The sequence below is a fragment of the Balaenoptera ricei genome, chromosome 8 (genome assembly GCF_028023285.1).
Source record: "Balaenoptera ricei isolate mBalRic1 chromosome 8, mBalRic1.hap2, whole genome shotgun sequence".
NCBI classification, from domain to species: Eukaryota; Metazoa; Chordata; class Mammalia; order Artiodactyla; family Balaenopteridae; genus Balaenoptera; species Balaenoptera ricei.
The window spans coordinates 23,734,987-23,755,748 of record NC_082646.1 but is presented as its reverse complement, the minus strand read 5'-3'; the positions used below and the strand labels follow the sequence as shown (position 1 = coordinate 23,755,748).

Sequence of the window (20,762 nt, the reverse complement as noted above, 5' to 3'; positions counted from 1 at the left end):
TATGGCGAGGCACCATGTGAGGCTTAGGCGAGTTAGTAGCTCTGGCAGGGCTCAAAGGCCTGACAGGAAAAGGACCCCAAGTGGATTGAGCTGGTGGAAAAGTACCTCCAAAGTGCGTCATGGGCAACCTTGGTGGATGGATCTGCTGGAAAGTCTGAGCAGCAAGCAAAGCCTGTGCACACTGTGGAGGAGGCTATGCTAATGGAAGAGAAACTGGAAGACCAGGCCTCGCATTATTCATGGGTTCTTAATGGTTTTGTGAGTAGATGCAGAAGAAATTGCAGGCACAGTGAGTGCTGCGGCAGTCTGAGATGTTGATGACAGAGCTACAGTCGCCATTTTAATTCCCATTAAGGAACTGTTAGCAGCAGTGGTGGTAGGTGCTGATGACCCAATTTTGGAATTTGCTGAGGAGCTTTTCAAACGATTCTTTGGAATAAGTTCATCAATTTCTTTGTCTGGATCCTTGATCAGAGCATTGATCAACTGAGTTGCTTGTCTTGTTGATTCAGTGCCACCCCTATAAGTTGACAAAAAAAAAAAATTAGGTCCAATTTCGCCTTTTTAATATGTAAAGCCTAAATTAATTCGTGTGTGTATGTGTATGTACACACATACAAAGAACAGATAAAAGTTAAGAAGCAATTTTCTGACTATTTTTGAGGTATTATGCAAACAAAGCAATAAACTGTCCTGACACACCACTATATTTTTCAAAGGAAAAGTAAATGACTTCTTTTCCAAGAAATTTAATTTCACTATTGTTTCCTCAGACTAAGCAATCATCTTCCTACCGTGAAATACATTCTAGACAGAAAAACCATTGCACTTTAAAATCCTATGTAATCCATATTGTTACCATGAAGTTAAACAGCTGATCAATATCAAAAGCAGTACAAATAAGCAAGACAAATAATACCACTGAGTAAGAAAACAGTATTTTATTTTAAATCCTGGTAGCTTAGATGACCCCATTTATATTTATTAGTGGTTTCTCTATTAGTAGAGTGATTATTGTAACTCTTTTGGACAGATGTCTCAAAATGAGAGAAGAATCCTGATAATGACAACCATGGCCATAAGGTCAAACTCCAGTCTTGGATGTTCAGGAAAATATTGGATTGAACGGAAAGCCTTATGGAGACCCTAAGGGGGAAATTACTTATAAAGGGTATATGCTTCCCCTCTTCTCTGGGTAAGGCAAGTTGTGACTACACCTATCCCAGGGGAGGGATAAACAAGATAGGAGAAGGGGATAAGTGCAAAACAGAGCTGGTTAATTGCCTCCTTCCTCTTGAGGCAGGCTAAAAAACTATCTGCCCCTCTACCACCGGGAAGGGCACCTGTCTCTCACAACCAAATTTATGATTTCTTAGAATATCATCTTTACTCTAAGGGTATTCGACATAGACATGTTCAAATATTCAATTTAAAACAAATATCCACTTCAGATTTAAATCTATTACTGAGCTCATATTCTAAGGATACAATCTCAGAATAACAAATCTCAAATGCTAATTTAAGAGAAAGATGGAAAACTACAGATTAGAATGTGTTAGAAACCCATTCCTTCTTAAAAAGAAGTTTTTAAGAATGTCATATTAAAATTTTTTATAAGGAAAAGATTATTCAAACCTTTGCCATACACACACAAAAGAAAAATTCCTTTAAAGCCCTTTGAAATACTTCACAAGATCATATGAATAAGAAAAAAAACTGTAAAGCTTATCTTAAACACGAATCAAATTCCCATTTAAAAAAGTATGCTATTAAATACAAAGTTCCATTGAAAACTCAAATGCTTATATATATTGATAATTAAGCTCTAGTGCAACAAAATACAAAAGAAAAAAACCGTAAGAGACAAAACTTTGCCTTATAGTTATTATCCGGTCTCCTGTCTTGTCTTTCTGCTGATCAATATCTATGTGTGCACCAGTGAACTCCCGAATAGCGTTAATATGACAACCTCCTCTTCCAATCACTCTGGATATCACAGTTGATGGAACAGATACTTTCTTTGACCTGTTTAACAGTTGCAAAAATAAATTAAGATAAATCACAAGTATCAGTGGTTGTACTTAAAATAAGAATTATTACTAAATTATGTGTCTGTAAATGCAGAATATTGTCGAATAAGCCTCTTCTACCTACTCTCACTCTAAGTGATAAAAGGCAACTAAGAGCCACAGAAAAAAGAGAAAGACAGAGAGAGAGTGAGCTTTACCACAGCTTCTCATCTCATTACCAAAAACTGTTTGCTTTTTTGACTTTCGTCCTTCATTAATATCTGTGAAGCACATACATGTAGATATACACTGTGTTAATGCAAATACTAATGGCAAATAAGACAGACAGGGGCTCTTGCCCACATATACTGACTATGTAGAAACCAAGTAAGAAAACTACAACACGATGTTGTAAGTGCTCTAATAGGGTATCATAAAGACACATTGCTTGGGGCATCTAATCTACCCTAAGGAGTCAAGAAAGGCTTCTTGTGGGTACCTTTGGGTATTTGACTCACATGATTGTTTTTATTCCCTAATACATAACTGAAAGGATGATACTAAAAATTCATTGCTGCCTTGCATTCTTCTAGAGGCATTAAAATGATTATCCACAAATATGGAAACTTGCTAAGGGATGTTTAGTTGTGTGAGGAAAGAGAAAAGCCTGCTGGAATTCCAAAAAAAGCAAAACCCACCTAACACAAAATTACATTACAATTTTAAACACTCAGATTCAGGAAAGGTAGATATAAATTTCTGACAAGTCTAAATTAAAGAGTACTTCTAAAAGAAAAACAGTGTAACTCTCAATAAAAAGAAGGAGCCAATTGTGCTTCAATGAATAAGTAAATTATTTATTTAGAATAGATTAACCATGAAATTATACATTATTTTTTTAAATGGTAAGGTATGATCCCTGCCCTTTTGTATACATAACTAAGTTACTTGATAATTCCTTTTTCCCTAAAGGACATAATAATCAGTCAGTGATCATTATTTTAAGTTAGTTAAGAATTTGCTTGCATACTACAATATAAAATACATGCAGGAAAACTGAATTCTCTTACTTTTGTACAGAGAGTATTCTGATGTTGTGATTTCAGTTAGTTCAAAAGAATGTGTGTGAGACAGAGAAAGAGATAAAGATAGAGATGGGGGTTGAGGGGAAGTGTTGGCCCAAAATAAGATAAAAAATGTACAGTACGTCTTGAGATTAACAGTAATAAGCTTGGTTCACTACAGATTTTGTTTTAAAACAATCAAAAGTTTAATTATTTGATGGAATTTCTGGAGAGTTCCTTAAAATAGGTTATTAAAGATTTATAATGGATCACATCCTTTCTAGGTCTTTGGTATCTTACCACCTTTTAGTTTCTGGGATGTTGTTTTACTTTTTAACACATATTATTTAAAAGTTCCAAGCAAAATACAGCAAACTATTTTAGTCCTAAAACCCTTGAAATAAAGGTATCCTATGATTTGAAGACAAGAGTAGTTTAAAACCAATACTTAATTCATTCTCCAAATATTTACAAGTTTGTAGTAGACACTACATATTGGGCTCTGAGGTTACAAAGCTGAACAAGACAATCTATCATCTCAAATAAATTAGTTCACTACCAAATACCAATACCCATGGGGGTCAAGCAGACACCACAATGATCTAACTTTTTATGTAAAATTTCCCAATTTTAAAAGTGTTAACATATACTTTTTTTTTTCCCTCTAAAATATAGTATAGGTTGTCTCTGTTGGCCAGATGCAGCCTTGGGCCACCAGTTTGTTTGCAATCTTTGGAAGAGTTAGGGGAATTTAACTGTAAGGTAAACTATGCTTCATTGTGAAATAGAGCACATATAAAAATGAGAAAAACAATCAAAGAAATAATCAGTCACCTTCTTACAACTTCTTTCCATCCTTCTTCCCTCTTTTGTCCACGCTTAGGACTTGCTACTGTTAATTTCCCATTTGGAGAGGAAAGGGGAGATGGACCAGATTTTGTGCAAGTGGAGAGAGAATTACTGGTCACTTCACTGATAGTCTCTGACAATCTTTAACAGGGAGGAAAAACACATTAAATATAGAAGAGATGTAGAATTTTTTAATGATAAAGGCAAACTATTATATGATTTGATTCTTTATTTTAAGAATACTATGATGAATAAATGAGAAATTTATTTTTCACTTTTCAATACTTAGCATAATATGAAGGGCCAATTTTAAGAAGATATTATCTAGAGGTCAAATTTAGCAGAACTGAAATACAATAATAATCCCTGAGAAACCATAATCAATACTCTTCATGGGTTCAGTTTAACAACCAAAATGAAGAAATTACACAGTAATTCTTTAATTCAAATGAAATCATGCCTTCTTTAGAGCAAAGACAAACCCTTATTTTGTCAGTTGTTCATCTGCCTGCTTTACTAAAAAATTCAGCAACAAAGTGTTTCATAATGATACTATAAATCATGAAAATGAAAATTGGAACTAACTTTACTGAAGCCTTGCCAGAAACAGATTTTCTCTCTTCCTTTGGAAACGTAACCAGAACTGATGGCTGCTTCTTGCTGGTCACAGTGGTGGTGACCAGAGCAGGTGAATGATTGTCACTCTTTCGGCTGCTGTTGCTGTTGCTACTTTCATCACTGCAATTGGAAATTCTCATGTTATCACTGTCTCCACTCTCGCTGGTACTGCTGCTCTTGGACTCTCCATTCACCTTCTCTGGCTGACTGTATGAGATTGGTAGTGGATCATCAAATATAATTTGAACATTTTCTGGAGTAATTTTATTTTTCCTGTTTTTCCTCTTTGAACTGGTTGTAGTTATGCTATTGTTTCTTTTACCATGGGAACCTGCCAAAGTGGTCCAGGTTGCAGATATACCTATGGTAGTAGTGGCTGTGGCACTTGGAGGCTCTGTCGAGACTGCAGGCTCATCTGTAGAAGTAGCAATACTGAATTAGCAAGTTCTAGCGTTCTTGGCATATATTTAGCTTTAAGCACTCGACAAAATAAACGCTGAATTTTCTTTACTACTACTATTAGATATAAAGTTATCAGTCATTCCAGCATTCACTGGTAATGAGATGGATATGACTGATCTATTCTCTCTGTCCCTAAGTTCTAAACAACGCATAGTAGGCAGTTATAAAAAATATTTCAGGGACACTTTGGGAAATATGAATATGTACTGTATATTACATATTATTACATAATTATTAAATGTGTTAAGTGTAATAATGTTATTGTGGTTATGTAAAATAATGTTCTTTTACTGGGAAACACTGCTCAAGTATTTAGGGGTAATTTCGTATGATGTGTACAACATATATAAGACTATTCAAAAAAAGAGAGAGGAAAAAAGATAATCAAATGTGCCAAAATGTTATATGAATCTAGGTGACTTACAGGTGTTCATTATACTAATCCTTAAACTTTTCTGTAGTTTGAAATTTTTCAAAATAAAAGGCTGTAGGAGGGGGAAATTAACACACACACACAGCATAAATATTTGGTGGTTTAATGACAATGGTTCTTTCTAACAATATCCTCATCTCAAATAATTTTTTAGTTAGAACCTTGTTAAAAATAATTCCCTCATTTAAGAAAAATCTGAATATGGTCTTGACTGTAGATGAAATTATGGAATTACTGTTAATTTTTTAAGGTATTATAAATGGTATTGCAATTATGTAAGCAAATGTCATTCCTTGGATGTGTGCTGATGTTTTATAGATGCAATGTCAGATGTGTGTAATTTACTTTCAGACGGCTTAGGAAAAAACTATGTATGTATATTTAGAGAAAAACATAAAGCAAATATAGTAAAATGTTTATTTTTAAATTAGGTGAAGGGTATTTCAGGTGTTTGTTTCATTATTCTTTCAACTTGTGTGTAGGTTTGAAATTCTTTATAATAAAAAGCTGGGAAGAAGTCAATAAATGAAAATAGCATATAAATACTTTAGGCCTTAGTAACGTAGAGATCTTTTTTCACCTTAAGTTACTGATATTTAAGGAAATATAATTTTGAGTAGAATGTATTACATGAAACAAATTAGATGGTTTAGAGAAAATACCTTCAACTTTATGCTTTTCTTTTTCTTGAGCAGCTTGGAGTTCAAAGTTTTCTTTATTTTTGGCTTCGATCTCCTCTAGTTTTCTTCTTTGTTCTTCTTTTTTCTTTCTTCCCTTCTCCTTTCTCTTTTCTCTTTTTGCAGCCAAAGCCAGCCTCCGGCTTTCTTCCCTTAACTGTTAAAGAATCAATAAAACAGAATTATAACACTGGAATTTACCTTGGAAAAAAGTTGTCACATAATGTCATTTTATCATTAAGAGTACTGGGATACCATACAATTCAAAGTCATCTTAGTTCAATTCATTGTTTGATCAAGATCATACTCAAATCACTGTAAAGAGAAAATAATATTTTTAAATGTCAAGATCAAATTAATGATAAAAGACAACCTAATCTCAAAATGGATGAATGTAAAGATATACATAACTTCATAATCACTACGGAAATATAAATTAAACTATCAAGCTACCATGTTTTGTTCATTAATTTGGGAAAATTCAAAAAGATATCAGGTAGCAAAAGTTTGGGAAAATTAATTCTTCCCTACACTGCTGTCAGTATAAACATTAACATTTTTAGAAAGGTAATTTGAAAGCCTCCTATGAAAATTACAAAGTGCTTATCCTAAGAATATATTCTATAATATGACTACCTCTAGTGGAAAAATATAGGCTCAATACTTTCCATTGCAAAGCTGATTACAATAGTAGTAAATGGAAACTAGGTAAATCCATGGGGTGGGGTCGGGGGTGGGGATAAATTAACAACAGTATACATTCACAGAATACTAGGCAGCCATTAAAAGTTATAAATGTATAGCTGGGAAAATGCTCACAATTTACATTTGCTAGGGAAAAAAAGGCAAATTGCAAATCAATGATCTCATTTATGGGGGGGCCAGTGCTTTATGTGAATCTATCCGTGGGAATTTAAAAAAAAAGGCTAAGAGGATACAAATCAAAGGCTTCCTAGTGATGACCTCTAGAGCATGGGCTTGGTCAAGAAGTAGCAGAAAGATGGTGACTTTCAATGTTACTTTATGTGACTGTACATTGTTTCTATTTGTTAAACTGGATACATATGACTTTCACAGTCAAAAAAACTAGGAATAAGTTTTAAAGTCCAATAACATCTCTTAATAAGCTATTTTAACTATTAAATTTTCCTCTTTGGCTCATAAAATGGTAAAATCATCTACAAACTCTTTTGTTTGCGTGTTCTCTAAATGACATTTTCAAAGTACATATTCCTTGATATAATCTAGCTTGCTATATATTTTGTGTGTATTTTAAATATGTGTCAAAACAATGATACACAGTTTATGGAAAATGTCACAATAGCCTAACTGCTGAAACCAGCCCGTAAAGACAAACTTATAAGCCAAATCAGACTTACTTTTCTTGAGAAAAAGTCTGACGTTTAATTAAGTCTCTAGCTTTTGCTAGACACTCCTCCTCCCTTTTGAAATAATCCCTGTTGGGTGCCTAAAAGGTTTTGCCCACCTTGAAAGTTTTCACACCCTGGGGCAACGCACCATAATTACATTCTCTTGGGTAAGAGATATGACCTTTGCTTCTGAAAAGGTAAATAATTAAGGAGAATCTATAGAACACCAGATACTTTCTCAAGCAGATGGATTTTAGGAAAGAACACAAATGGAAACTGGAGATATAAAAATTGTCTGCATAGTACCTACCCCCTAGAAATTTTTGCTGGTCTTCCAGAAGTACCCAAGTTTCCTCTGAAGACCAGTAAAGGAGGAGCTTTTGACCTTTCCAAAGGACTGAGAAGAAAACAGTAATTGGTGACCTTCACACCCTAGTTCACTACAAGGGAGGAGTACTATCTGATTGGTGAGTTTGAAAGAAGGAACTGAGCGTGTATGACTCAGCTCATTCAGCCTTGCTTTAATGTAGCTAAGATGCCTGTCCTCAGGAGCTGTACTTTCTACATCTTTGCCTGAGGTCCAGTGAGGGAGGCCTGGGGTTGATGTGTTTTGCTGACTTTCACGAAATAAATAGGTAAGTGTAAAGGGAATAGAAGGAATAGAAAGGGGGGTGAAGGGTGTGCCAGAGAAACATTTTCAAAGCAACTGTGGCTATAGATAGATACTAACCTCTCCAATTTAGAATCAGGAATCATAAAACTGATATTTTATCTATATCACATCTGTATGGACAAAAAAGCCTTGAGAAAGGTACAGGAAATAGCTTTAGGGGGATAAAAATAACAAGTGAGGTTTAAGACTTTTGGCTCAGCCAGATGAGTTATTAATTTTGCTTGATTTTAAAAATGTGTCCAGTGGTAAGAAGTAATTATGATTGGTATTCAAGGGGGGAAGAACTTTTAAAAATAGAACAACTAGAAAGCAGGCTTTCCTCTAAAACCATCTGGCCTTAGGGGTGGGTAGGGGTGATGGGCTGGGAGAGGTCTTAGTGTATAGGTGTGGCTGGGTCCTTAGGTATGAATGTGCCTCAGAGCTTACAGAGTTCAGTCAGTGGAGGCTGGCCCGCTGGCAACAGTCTGAATTATCAAATTTTAGAGTTTAGCTCTAAGGGATAAGTAGTTACTCTTATTTCTAAATTTTGAAGTTATAAGGCTGGTATTTTGATAATTTCATAGATCTTACTAACCCTTTAGACTCACTAAAAAGTGAGATACAAATTCAGAGGTCCTAGGGAAACAATTTCTTTCTGGGGGAGAGATCTCAGACTATGGCTGCAAAAGGACCTACAAGGTATGAAGCTCTCTAAAACTAAGCAGAATTTGACAAGACAGATACAGACTTAAGAGGCATTATTAGTTTGCAGGTGGTAGCTGAAACTAATAAATTAAAGGAAATCACCAAAGGTAAAAGGCTATAACAATGTGTGTGTGTGTGTGTGTGTGTGTGTGCGTGTGTGTGTGTGTGTGTGTACACATAAAGAGGGGGAAGGTAGTGGGGAGGGAATATCCGTTATTAAAAGGAAGACCAAATGAGACTTTTAGAAAGGCATATATCAGGCAGAAGAAGACAATCAGGAGAAAGCAGCTTCAATAGGAGAAGAGTTTCATAAAGGAAGGCAAATCGACATTGGTAAGTATCACAAAGTATCAGTAAGGACACAAGTATGAGATGTCTAATCTTATTCTGGATTTGGCAATAAGATGCCATTGGTGACCTCTGCCATAGTTAGTTCACTGAATTAGTGGAGAAGTAAGCAAATGGTCCTGGACGGAGAAATAAAAAGAAAAGTAGAGTCAACAAGACATAGATTATTCCCTTAAAATATTTAGATAAGTAAACAAAATACTAAATTTGAGGTAAGGTTTCATTAGGAGAGTTAACTTCATGAAGTTGTACAAAGAGGGTAGGAGTTAATGAAACAGCAGGCACTAAAGTATGGGAGAGGTGGTAATAACTGATACAAGATCCGAAAGAGAAAAGATGAAAATAGAGTATTTAAACCATGAGACTCGAGTAAGTCTGAAGGTGCAGGTAAACAGGGTTAGAAATTCAGCCTACATTCTATATTTTCTCACAAGGTACATGCCTAGACCTCATTTCATTTACCGGGGAACTACTACATGTTTGTGAACATGTGTGGGGGAGGGTAGAGGTTTTGAAGAAAAGAGTCAAATTGCAGAATAAATAACCTCATTGTGGAAAAGGAAAGAAAGAGCACTAGTCCGACTGATTTTTTTTTTCTGGCTGCAGGATCTTAGTTCCCCAACCCAGGCCCCAGCAGTAGTGAAAACACTGAGTCCTAACCACTGGACTGCCAGGGAATTCCCTAACTGGTGATTTCTAATTACAGATTCAGGAAACAAATTGATGTTTGAGAGTTAAGCTTTTTAAGATGAGAATTTAAGGATTTAGGGAGAGGCAGTCCAGACTAAAGAAATACCATGTGCAAATCTGTTTTTTTCTTTTTTTGGTCGCACCTCGCGGCATGTGGGATCTTAGATCCCTGACCAGAGATAGAACCCACGCCCCCTGCATTGGAAGTGCGGAGTCTTAACCACTGGACCGCCAGGGAAGTCCCCCATGTGCATATTTGGATACAGTTACGTGAATGAGATATGTGAGTAGAAAACCACAGTGAGTGAGGAGCCTAGAGAAGACAGGAAGAGCTGAATGTCTGAAATTTCCCATGCAGACAATGAAGACAGACTGAAGGATTTCGAGTAGGGAGTAAAGGCAATCTTATCTGTGTATCAGAAACTATGGGAACTGGAAAAGTTACATCGGAACAAAGAAGGATTAAACTGAAGGCAAAGATGACAGAGGCAAAGGTATTTATTTATAGACAGACTGTTAAGAAGCCTACTGCAATACTTCAGGCGAGAAGTGATAATTTAGGAGAGGATGGAACAGAAGACATAAAGAGACTGCCAAAGCTCAATTAAAGGTGATGATGATGATACTGATACCATTAATATTTAGTGGGTTAATATGTGCCAGATACTGGATTAAGTTACTTTACTACACTAACTTATTTGATGGATATAGAGAATGCGGAGCAAAGATAATTGAGAATCTGAAAACGACATCAAGATTTCAGTTATTTCTGAATAATCAGTAGTGGTATCAATAACAGAAAAAGAGATCAAGGAGTACAGGGGAAGGGAAGGGCAGGATCCAGCGAAAATTTTTTGATAACTATGTACTAAGCATGGTTCTAGTCTCTTAGGACTCAGCAGCAGACAAAATATCCCTGCCCTCATGAAGCTTACATTTAGTTGCTGGGGGAGGCACACAGATAGCAAACATAATACATTATATAATTTTTTAAAAAGGTGTTAAGTACAATGTAAAACAGGAATACTGGAGCAGAGGAAGAGAAGTGTGTATATGGGGACATGTAGGGGAACATGAAGGTGAAGTTTAAGTAAACATTTAAAAGATTTGAAGTAGAGCAGGCAAAGAGAACAGTCAGTATATAAGCTGTATGTTCAAGTAGGCCAGTCTGGTTGAGAATAATAGAAAATGACTTTCAGAAAGCATATCAGGAGACTTCATCACCTAAGGTCCCACGGGGCATTTTAAAGACTTTTTATCTTTTACTGTGAGGGAAATGGCACTGTAGGGTTTTGGGCAAAAGAGTGATTTGATTTAAGTGATATAGAGGATCACTCTAAGTGTTAAATAGAGAACAGACTGCAGAGCAATGATGGAATCAGGGAGACCAGATAAATGACTACTGTGGAAATACAGGTAAAAGATGATATTAATGACTTGAATCAGGGTGAGAAGTGATAAACAGTGACTAGGATCCTAGATATAGTTCTAAGGCAAAGGTAACTAGATTTTCCAACACAATGGAGGACAGAGAGAAATCAAGCATGATATCAATATCTTTAGCCGGAGCAATTACAAGACAGAGCTGTGGGTTTGGAGTGGGCAAAGATGAGGAGTTCACATTTGAACAGAAGTATGAGATGTCTAATTAGGTATCCAAAAGGACATGTTGAGTAGCTAGCTAGATATAAGAGACTGGAATGTAGGGAAGAGGTCTGGGCTAAAGATATAAATCTGGGATCAGCTAGATTATATTTAAAGGTAAGAAGCAGGATGAGATGACCAGTGGATAAAGAAGATCATGTAATAAGCTAAATGACTTGCCAACTCAGAGGGGAGAAGAGGAGGAACTAGAGATACAGAAGGAACATTCAGGAAGATAAGAGAAAAGCCAAGAGTGTGTAGTGTAATGGAGGCCAAGTAAATAGAGTACGTCAGGTGTTATTAGGCTTAGTACAATAAGGATAGAGACATAATCACTGGATTTAGCTAGTGAGAGTCCCCAAAGACCGTAAAGGCATAGTTTTGGTGGAGCTGTAGGAGTGAGAACGTGGTAGGAGTAGATTCAAGACAAAAAAGAATTGGAATACCCAAAATAGACAAGTTTTGCTGCAAATGGGAGCAGAAATGGGCTTGTAGCTGAAAATGGGGCGGCGGGGAGGTACGTGTTGGAAAAATCAAAAGTTTTTTTTAAGATTGGATAAAGAAGCTTATATGATGATGAGAATGATCCAGGAGAGGGGGGAAAATGATATAGAAGAAAAGAAAACTGCCAAAACAATGTTTTTGAGTAAGGGATGGCAGACAGAAAATATGATGTAGTTCACAAATGGAGGGATTGGTTACAATTAGTAATTGGTAGGAAATATATGGGTACAGGGCTTGGTGGGTTGGGAAGATGAGGTAGGGGAAGTCTCTGGCAGTTTTCTTCTGGTGCTTCAGTTTTCTCACGGAAGTAGCATGCAAGGTCATCAACTGAGGTTGAAGAAGAGGATGTACGAGAAGTCACAGGATAAAGGAGAAAGAAAGAATGGTCTAGAAGAGTGGGAGAATAAATTAAACTACTAGGGAAATATATAGTATGACTACTGGACAGCATTAAAGGGTTCACTGTCACACATTTAAAGTCAAATTAGTCATCAAGTTTGAATGCTTTTTTTTCCTTAGACAACTTTAGTTACTAGGCTTCAGTTAAGAATAAGGAGAAAGAAAAGAGTAAGGCCAGTGAAGGGTGGTACGAAAAATGGATCCTACAATTTATTGGTAGACAGAATGTTTTTAGGATTGCTGGAGGTAGAATTCTAGAGGGAGTAAAGCTGAAAAGACAAGATGTGATAATCAGAGAATGAAATATATGAAACTGAGATTGTGAGGTGGGCATATTAATAGCTTCAGTGGTGGCAAAAAACCCAACTGAACACATCTATGAGGAATATTTTAAAAATATACCATATGTAGCTCCCTAAAAGATTATGAAAGTTTACAAAGAGAAAAAACAATAAGTGATAAAGTAGAGGGGTAAAACATTAAAAATGCAGACCAATAATACCCACTATGGATTCTAACAGCCCAAAATATAACCTAGTTGTTAATGTCCTAAGAGAAGATGCAATCAACTGCCAGAGTATTCCACAGTTAGACCAGATGAACTGCTCTAGAGCAGGGACTCTTCCACATAGTGTTTGCTGCATAGGAGATAAGGGAATCTGATGAATATAATGAGCAGTATTCTCAGCAGCAATGTTTACAAACCTATTACCCAACATTTTCAAATTAGAAAGGTTGATCACAGGAGCATTTTCACACAAGCAGTAAGTTACCCGTGCAGAGCATCCAAGTCAGACCAGACAAGACCACTGCAATGATACTTCGAAATCAGAAAGGGTGGAGCCAGAATGTACTGAGCCTCAAAAGGCAAAACAGTGTATTTTTCCAGATGTAAATCATACATAAAAAATAGTGAACCAAACCCTATCTCAATCTGATCATTTTTTAAATAGAAATAGAAAGGGGCTGGAGTTCAGGAAAGAAGAGTCTCGTCCACAGTCTAGAATTCTATCTATGTAACATCCCCATTCAAAACTGTTTATAAAGTATCAGTGCATGCAGAAGAATTTGCATCTAATTAATTTATGATTAGGAATTAATACTGGAAAATATGCAATGACATTGAAAGAAGTTCCTTTTGAATTGCTTTAAACCTGAGGCTCTGCAAGCATGAACATCTAGGTTAAGAAAGACTGGCAAGAATTCAAGGAAACAACACTTACGTATTGCTGATGGTAGTAGGAAAATATTCTGAAAGTATCAAATTTAAAATATACTGACCCAAGTGAAGAAACTTACTCCATAAAAATAAAAGCACCAAAATATAAAGAAATATGTATAATGATATTTATTGCAACATTATTTGTAGTGACAAAACTGGAAACAAACCTACTATGGAGTATATTATGCAGTTATAAATCACTATCAGTTGACAATATTCTTCACTTATTGAGAGAGGGAAAAGCAAGTATTAGAGTAATATGTTCGCATGATTCTAATTTTTAAAAAGTACAGTTTTCATATACATGGATATTTATTTGTTCAACAAATGTTTACTAGCATGCCAGGCACCATTTTGTAGTTCACACAATCTAGTGGTAGAGAGAGACAAACAAGATAACTAAGTAAAATACAGTATTTAGAATGTTAGAAGATGAAAATAAAGAAGGGAAGAAGAGTAGGAAGAATGTAAAAGGGAGACTAAAATATGAGGCAAGTGAAGTGACATTCAAGGCAGAAGGCATAGCAAGAGCAAAAAGGATGGTCATTATGGATAGAGCAAAGTGACCAAGAGAAAGTAGTAAAATAAGATCAGACAGGTGTAAGAAGTGGTGTGAGTGGGCAGAACATGTAAGGTCTTAAAAGGCTTTAAAGGTTAGAAGTGAGGACTTTTAGTTAATTACCATACCAGGTTTTGAACTTCAGTTACCTTACAATGATGGCGTATGCTTTTCTTTTAGTTATCTTTGCATAGTTCACAGTTTAAACTGAACACATTATTGTAATAAAGAAAAAAGAAAAAAAATCATTGAAGTTGATTGAGAATAGACATGCACAATTGGACATTCCTAAAAGCTGCTTCTTGACTTTGTGATCCACAGGTATGCAGTAAATCTCTAAATGTATTTCATGTAATGTATAAACAACAAAGGTACGAAACAATTAAAGATTTTATTTAAAAACAGATATCTATGTCTCAGCTATAGAAAGGATGCCTTCTAAGATTTATAAAAATGCAAAAAGAAACAATATTATGAAATAACTATTACTTAGCGATTCTAACATCTAAAAACGAGAGAGTAATACAAAAACAGGATATTATAATATTATAAGGAGAAAGCACTAAAAGGTAGGTTGACTTCAATTAAGGGAGGAGAGGAAAGCAGGGAATTTAGAATAAAAAAAGTGGATTTAAATCTTAGCCTAGCTTCGGCAAGTTACTTAACTTCCCATAGATTCAGTTTCTCCATCTGTAATATGAGGGTAATAATATTTCTTACAGAGAAGACTCAAATAATACATAATCTGTCATACAACTTGGCCCTATTTCATTGCCTGGTATTTAGTAAACATTAAATAAATATTTGATGAAACTGAATATTAAAAATAAAGTAACAGTTACAATAATTATAACAATATCTGTTCTCAATGTGTTCATATTCAATTAAAACTTCAAAGTGGCCAAAAAAGCTAATTTTCATTTGATCAGAATCTAAACTAGAAAGTTGTTAAAATGAAGAACTCTGATTTTAAATATATTTTTCAGAAAATAATAGTGTATTTTCACATTGACTTTAGAACAAAATGTTTCAAATAATTCATATTTTCTTTATGTGAGATGAAATATATAGCTTAACAAAGTCAGTAAGTCTAATTAAAAAGAATGGACCTGACTCAAATGAAAAATGTTATATATACAATTGAACTGTGAACAACACTGTGCAGGCCCACTTTATGCGGATTCTTTAAAATAAATAAGTACTACAGTACTACATAATCTGTGGTTGGTTGAAATCCATAGACTTGAAACTGCAGATACGAAGGGCCCAAGTGTAAAGTTACACATTGATTTTCAACTGCATGGGGGTGGGGGGCCCCAGCCCCCACTATCACTGCATATCCTTTATAAATCTAAAAAGTATATGTTAAACTTCATAGCATTTTTAACCTTTTTAAAAAAGATGAAATATGGCGGAATATATATTCCATAATATTCAATACCAACCAATTCTTTTCCTACTATTACATTCTAGAGTACAGTTATTGATAGGAACAGAGAGTAAAGAAGCAGCTATGGGACTGCCCAAACTGTACATTGTTTGGCGTGTTTTATTCCCCATGGGAATAAATGGGAATGATACTGTAGTGTGCCTGAAAGAGAAAAATACAAGAGAAATCATCCATTTAAAAAGGTACGCATTAAGGGGCAGGAAAGGAATAAAGACGCAGACGTAGAGAATGGACTTGAGGACACGGGGAGGGGGAAAGGTAAGCTGGGACGAAGTGAGAGAGTGGCATGGACTTATGTATACTAACAAATGTAAGATAGCTAGTGGGAAGCAGCTGCATAGCACAGGGAGATCAGCTCCGTTGCTTTGTGACCACCTAGAGGGGTGGGATAGGGAGGGTGGGAGGGAGACACAAGAGGGAGGAGATATGGGGATATATGTATATGTATAGCTGATTCACTTTGTTATAAAGCAGAAACTAACACACTATTGTAAAGCAATTATACTCTAATAAAGATGTTAAAAAACTAATAAGATATACAATAAATTTCATGCATTTAAATTGTACAATTTTATAAAAATAAAATAAAATAAAATAAAAAGGTACGCATTAAACATTCCATCAACTGGTCGTATTTCACTAGTTGGTCATGGCTTGGTAGTGTATGCCTTCGTAGTGTATTTGGTACTTCTGATAAATCCGTTGGCAACAAGTTACAAGGTCTAGGATCAATGAAGTACAGAGTTGGATGGGGATTAAGAGAACAGTTGAGATAACTGAGCATTAGAGGCTAGGTTCCCTGACTTGCAGATCAATGCAATTCCTACAATATTATTTTGTTAATTTGATTATAAAGAAAACTATTTTAACGATATAATGATGTTTAAAATACTCATAATTCTCTCCACTACTTGAGCCAAACTTGGAGAGAAAACCATGTACATAATTTAAAGCAAAACCAAAACAAAACAAAAAACCACAGATTACAAATTAGGAGGAAGAGAAGCTGAAAGGAAAAAAGTAGGTATTTTTCATATGTAAAGGTTACCATTACCTTTTCCAAGTCTAACTCCTCTAATAAAATGCTGGCATTTTTGTTTGCTTCAGCAGCCTGTCTATCTTTGGCTTGTACTATCGACTCATACAAAGGTGACACTTCTTCAGCATCTCCTAAAATGAAAAATTAAGATGTTTCCAGACTCAAAAAATTAACGTTTAGAGATTCCTGAAAACATGAAAATATTAATTAAGGTACTTGAATGAACATAAGCAATAAAGATCAGTAGTAGGGCAAAACAAGAGTGCAAATAAAAACATAATTTAAATGGTATATTTTTAAAAATACATAAGCAAAGAGCTTCTATTGTTCTTCAAAATAATATCCATTTGACTGGTACTAAAATTATTTACTCCTGTAATTTGAATATGAGAAATCATACTGCAAATAGAGCTGCAATAATCTGTCAGCTGGTTAATGGGCTAAAGGAAAAGGTCAATGTCAACAAAAGAAAATGGGTTTAAACAATTTAAAATACTTATTTGGCAAGAACTGTTCTCAAATATTTAAGCTTTGTTGCTATAACTTCTTGTGCTAGAATCGTTCATAAAAAGCACGTATTTATAGACTTATCTCAGTGATTTCATTCTTAGAACATACACTTTTTGACAGGAAAGGGATATTTCCCTATGAAGACAAAAGCTTTATTTTTAATCTCTGCCCCCCTTCCATAAGGGGTATCCAGGAATATTAATTGTCATAAAAGAATCTAGAGGCAGGCAAGACAGTGGATTAGCTATGTTAAATAAAACTTATGGGAAAAAGCTGTTCACTATCATGTGATAACTGCTGAGAAAATGAAAGACATTTTTAGATTTTCAGAGGCATGTCTTAGGATTTTATTCAAATATTTTGATCTCAATTAGAATTCTAAAGGGATTTATTTTATTTTCCGTACTTTCCCTGCAAAATTCCTAGCAAATTCATTCTTAAACTGACAGTTACTCCAACTTTTATATTATGTTGAACATGTTAAGAGTTTTCTTGACCATAATTAAAAGTACTGTGTTAATTTTTGTTTAGGTCTAAAAAAAATCCACTGACTTGTTCCTCTCAGAAGAGATATCTGTCTGGATAGATTATAGCACTAATGAATAGCAACAAGAATTTGCTTTAGATTGTTTAGTATTTACATTAAAATTAAATTAGCTTAAGTACTATTTAAAAAGATAAAGTAATTCTAAAACAGAAAAAGTTTTATTACTTCATGAGGTAAGTAAATCATCTGAAGAGTTTCTTAAATATTATACTTCATTCCCAAATACTAGATAAATGAAAATTGCTATGTACCACACATTATTGCTCAAACTAAGACTTGTTTTATCTTAGTGTGGAATATACATATATATAAAAAGCCAAATGGGATCCCAAGCTCATATAATGGGCATGAATTTAATCAGTATATTACCTTATCAGTGATCGTTGCTATGTATCTCATACATTCAGAATCTGATGGAAACTGATTGACTTCTTTGCCTAAGTAGCGCACCACCTTCACATGATCCTAAAAAATAGATATTAATGTCAGACTGAAAACAGACTCTATCAGGATTCAGTGAATCTAGTCTGTCTTAAGTAAGATTCCATTAACATTAGTGCCACAAAATAAAGACTTAAATTGGGTATTATTCGCACTTTAAATGAAAAAGAGACAGGCTTTGGTTCTAATAAGTTAGATAAATCTACATTGTTCATTTTCATCCTACCCTCCAAAAAAAAATACAGAATAACGTGACCTAAAATTCTAAACCATTCTGAATTTAAAAAAACAATAAAGTCAGTATGAAGAAATGCAGGATATGTGTGAAAGAAAAGAAAAACCTCACCTTTTTTTTCTAGCTAATTCGTTAGAACTGAGCATCCTGTTTCAATTTTAAGCATTAAGAGAGCAGAAATAACAATTTTGTTCTTTCTTTGAGATAAAAACTGAATGCATAGCACTATACTACGTAGTGGAAAAGAAATAACATACACTTTCTTAAAGCTTGAGCGATGATTATATTATTCACTGTAACACAGTTCACTAAGTTCAAAATCTTTAGACCAGCCTTCAAGAGGCTCTCTACTTTCTCTAATCCACACTATTACTGACACAACACATATAAACAGATGAATAAACATCTGTTTATATTTAGTACATTTCCTCTATTGCATTTATTTCTTCCTTCTCATCCGCATCCTTTTGAACTATCCCTATCTTTTAATGAATAGCTTAAATGCCATTTGCACCTTTCCCTGATATCTCACCAACACTTCTACAGTATTTAAACTATTTATATGGGACAACTCATACAGCTACCTGACTTTGTGTGTGGATCCCTGATTATTACATTTTGTACAAAATGCAACAGTTGGAATCTGTACAATGTAATATGCCAACAATTACAGTTGTACATGGCAGGTACTAAGAAAATAAATAATGTAATGAATACAAAGAGTATAAAAGATAAGTGCCTTTCTTAAGGAGCTAAGTCTATTTGGAAACATGAGATATATGAATGTTAGATGTTAAGGTAATAACAATATATATTTGTCAAAATAAATGATAAAGATAATAATGAATTGTAGAATTTCTACAACCTTTAAGAGATTAGGTATCTCAATGTGAGCTCAAATGGAATGGGAAGAGTTTCTGTAGAAGGGGAGATTTACACTGTACCCAAAGAGTGAGTAATTTTGGAAGAATGAGGAAGGACATGGGCATTCCCAAGATGAGAACAAAGGTGCTATGAGAGACAGTGACAAAAGACCAAGCAAGGAGAAGACTCCACATTAGGGACTCAATGGGAGATGAGTTCTAAAAGCACTAGATTGGGCTTTGAATAACAAACTAAGATTGGATTTCAAAGGATTACAGAGACTGGGGAGACATGAAAAGGTACTTGAAGAGGATACTAACATAGTGAAATGGTTTGGATGATAAACTTGATATGCTAGCTTGCTTGGAGAAGAGGTAGGTAGCCACTGAGAATAAGTTTGATTAGCGAGGAAAAAAAAATTCAGAGAGTCAGTGGGAAGGTAGTCTAGAACACCCAGGGAGGAGGTGGTATAAAGAACAAGAGTCAGAGAGAAGAATAAGAGAAAAAGGAAAAGATGATTTTTTACAATTTATGTATTAAAAATTTTCAATACAACAAAGTAATTTGGAATCTATAAGAGATTTTACCTACGTGAATGACAAAACTCAAAATTATACCTACAGAATGACAAAACTCAAAATTATAATCCCTGGAATAGTAGTCTGGCTTCCCCAATAACAAATCAAACCTGCATTTAAGAGATCAACCAGAACATTAAATTAAATTACTTATACACAGTTCTGTGCTATGCATTACAGAAAGTTTCAATTTCACAAGATTTATTTCTACTTCTGAAGGTTTCAAATACTGGCAGCTGAATTTTCATTTTTCCTAGAAATTAAATAATTAAAATAATCAATAATTAAAAATGTAGCCAATTTAAGTTAAATTTTTCTCTGCTGTGCTAATACAAGAAAACACTCATTCATAAACAAGTAATTAATTACTCTTAGTTGGATTTATATTTTGTGAAAGATTAAGATTGCAACTAGATTTTGCAAATACTACTTAGAACAACTTTTTAAAAGTTTACTTAGCTTTGACATCCAATATGGATACTATTAATGGCTTTTCTGGCATGCCTGTACCTACCTTTCAATGTTGCCATCAGAGTGATTATTTGCTTATTATTTTACTGCTTTCATCACTACTGTTAGATCCTAAAATAAGAGTCTTTAGTGATAATTAAATTATGCACTTCCTAGCCTAAGTGAAAAATATCCAAGTGACTGAGGATGAAAGACTTCTACCTCCCTAAATGCTGCCATAAGAGGAGTTATCTTGCGGTTATCAGCTGCATCCATGTCTGCACCTGCTGGCACCAGTAACTGAACCACGTCAAGGTGTCCACCATTTGCTGCCAGCCACAATGGAGTGTTCCCCTTCTTGTTACGTACATCAATGTGAGCACCCTTAAATGCATGACACAAATGTCACTTTTAAATGAAATGACACAGATAATAAAAATCAA

At 34.7% G+C, this 20,762-nt stretch overlaps 1 protein-coding gene across 1 annotated transcript in view; it reads right to left on the bottom strand.

The window, feature by feature from the left end:
• LOC132369743 (ankyrin repeat domain-containing protein 17-like) overlaps window positions 1-20,762 on the bottom strand; it is a 117,388-nt gene that overhangs the window by 47,761 nt on the left and 48,865 nt on the right. The window contains 10 exon segments of the mRNA XM_059929418.1: window positions 1-240; window positions 243-520; window positions 1,876-2,025; window positions 3,908-4,063; window positions 4,508-4,955; window positions 6,098-6,269; window positions 16,710-16,798; window positions 16,801-16,825; window positions 18,121-18,216; window positions 20,542-20,703. Coding sequence (XP_059785401.1) covers window positions 1-240; window positions 243-520; window positions 1,876-2,025; window positions 3,908-4,063; window positions 4,508-4,955; window positions 6,098-6,269; window positions 16,710-16,798; window positions 16,801-16,825; window positions 18,121-18,216; window positions 20,542-20,703 — 1,816 coding nt within the window.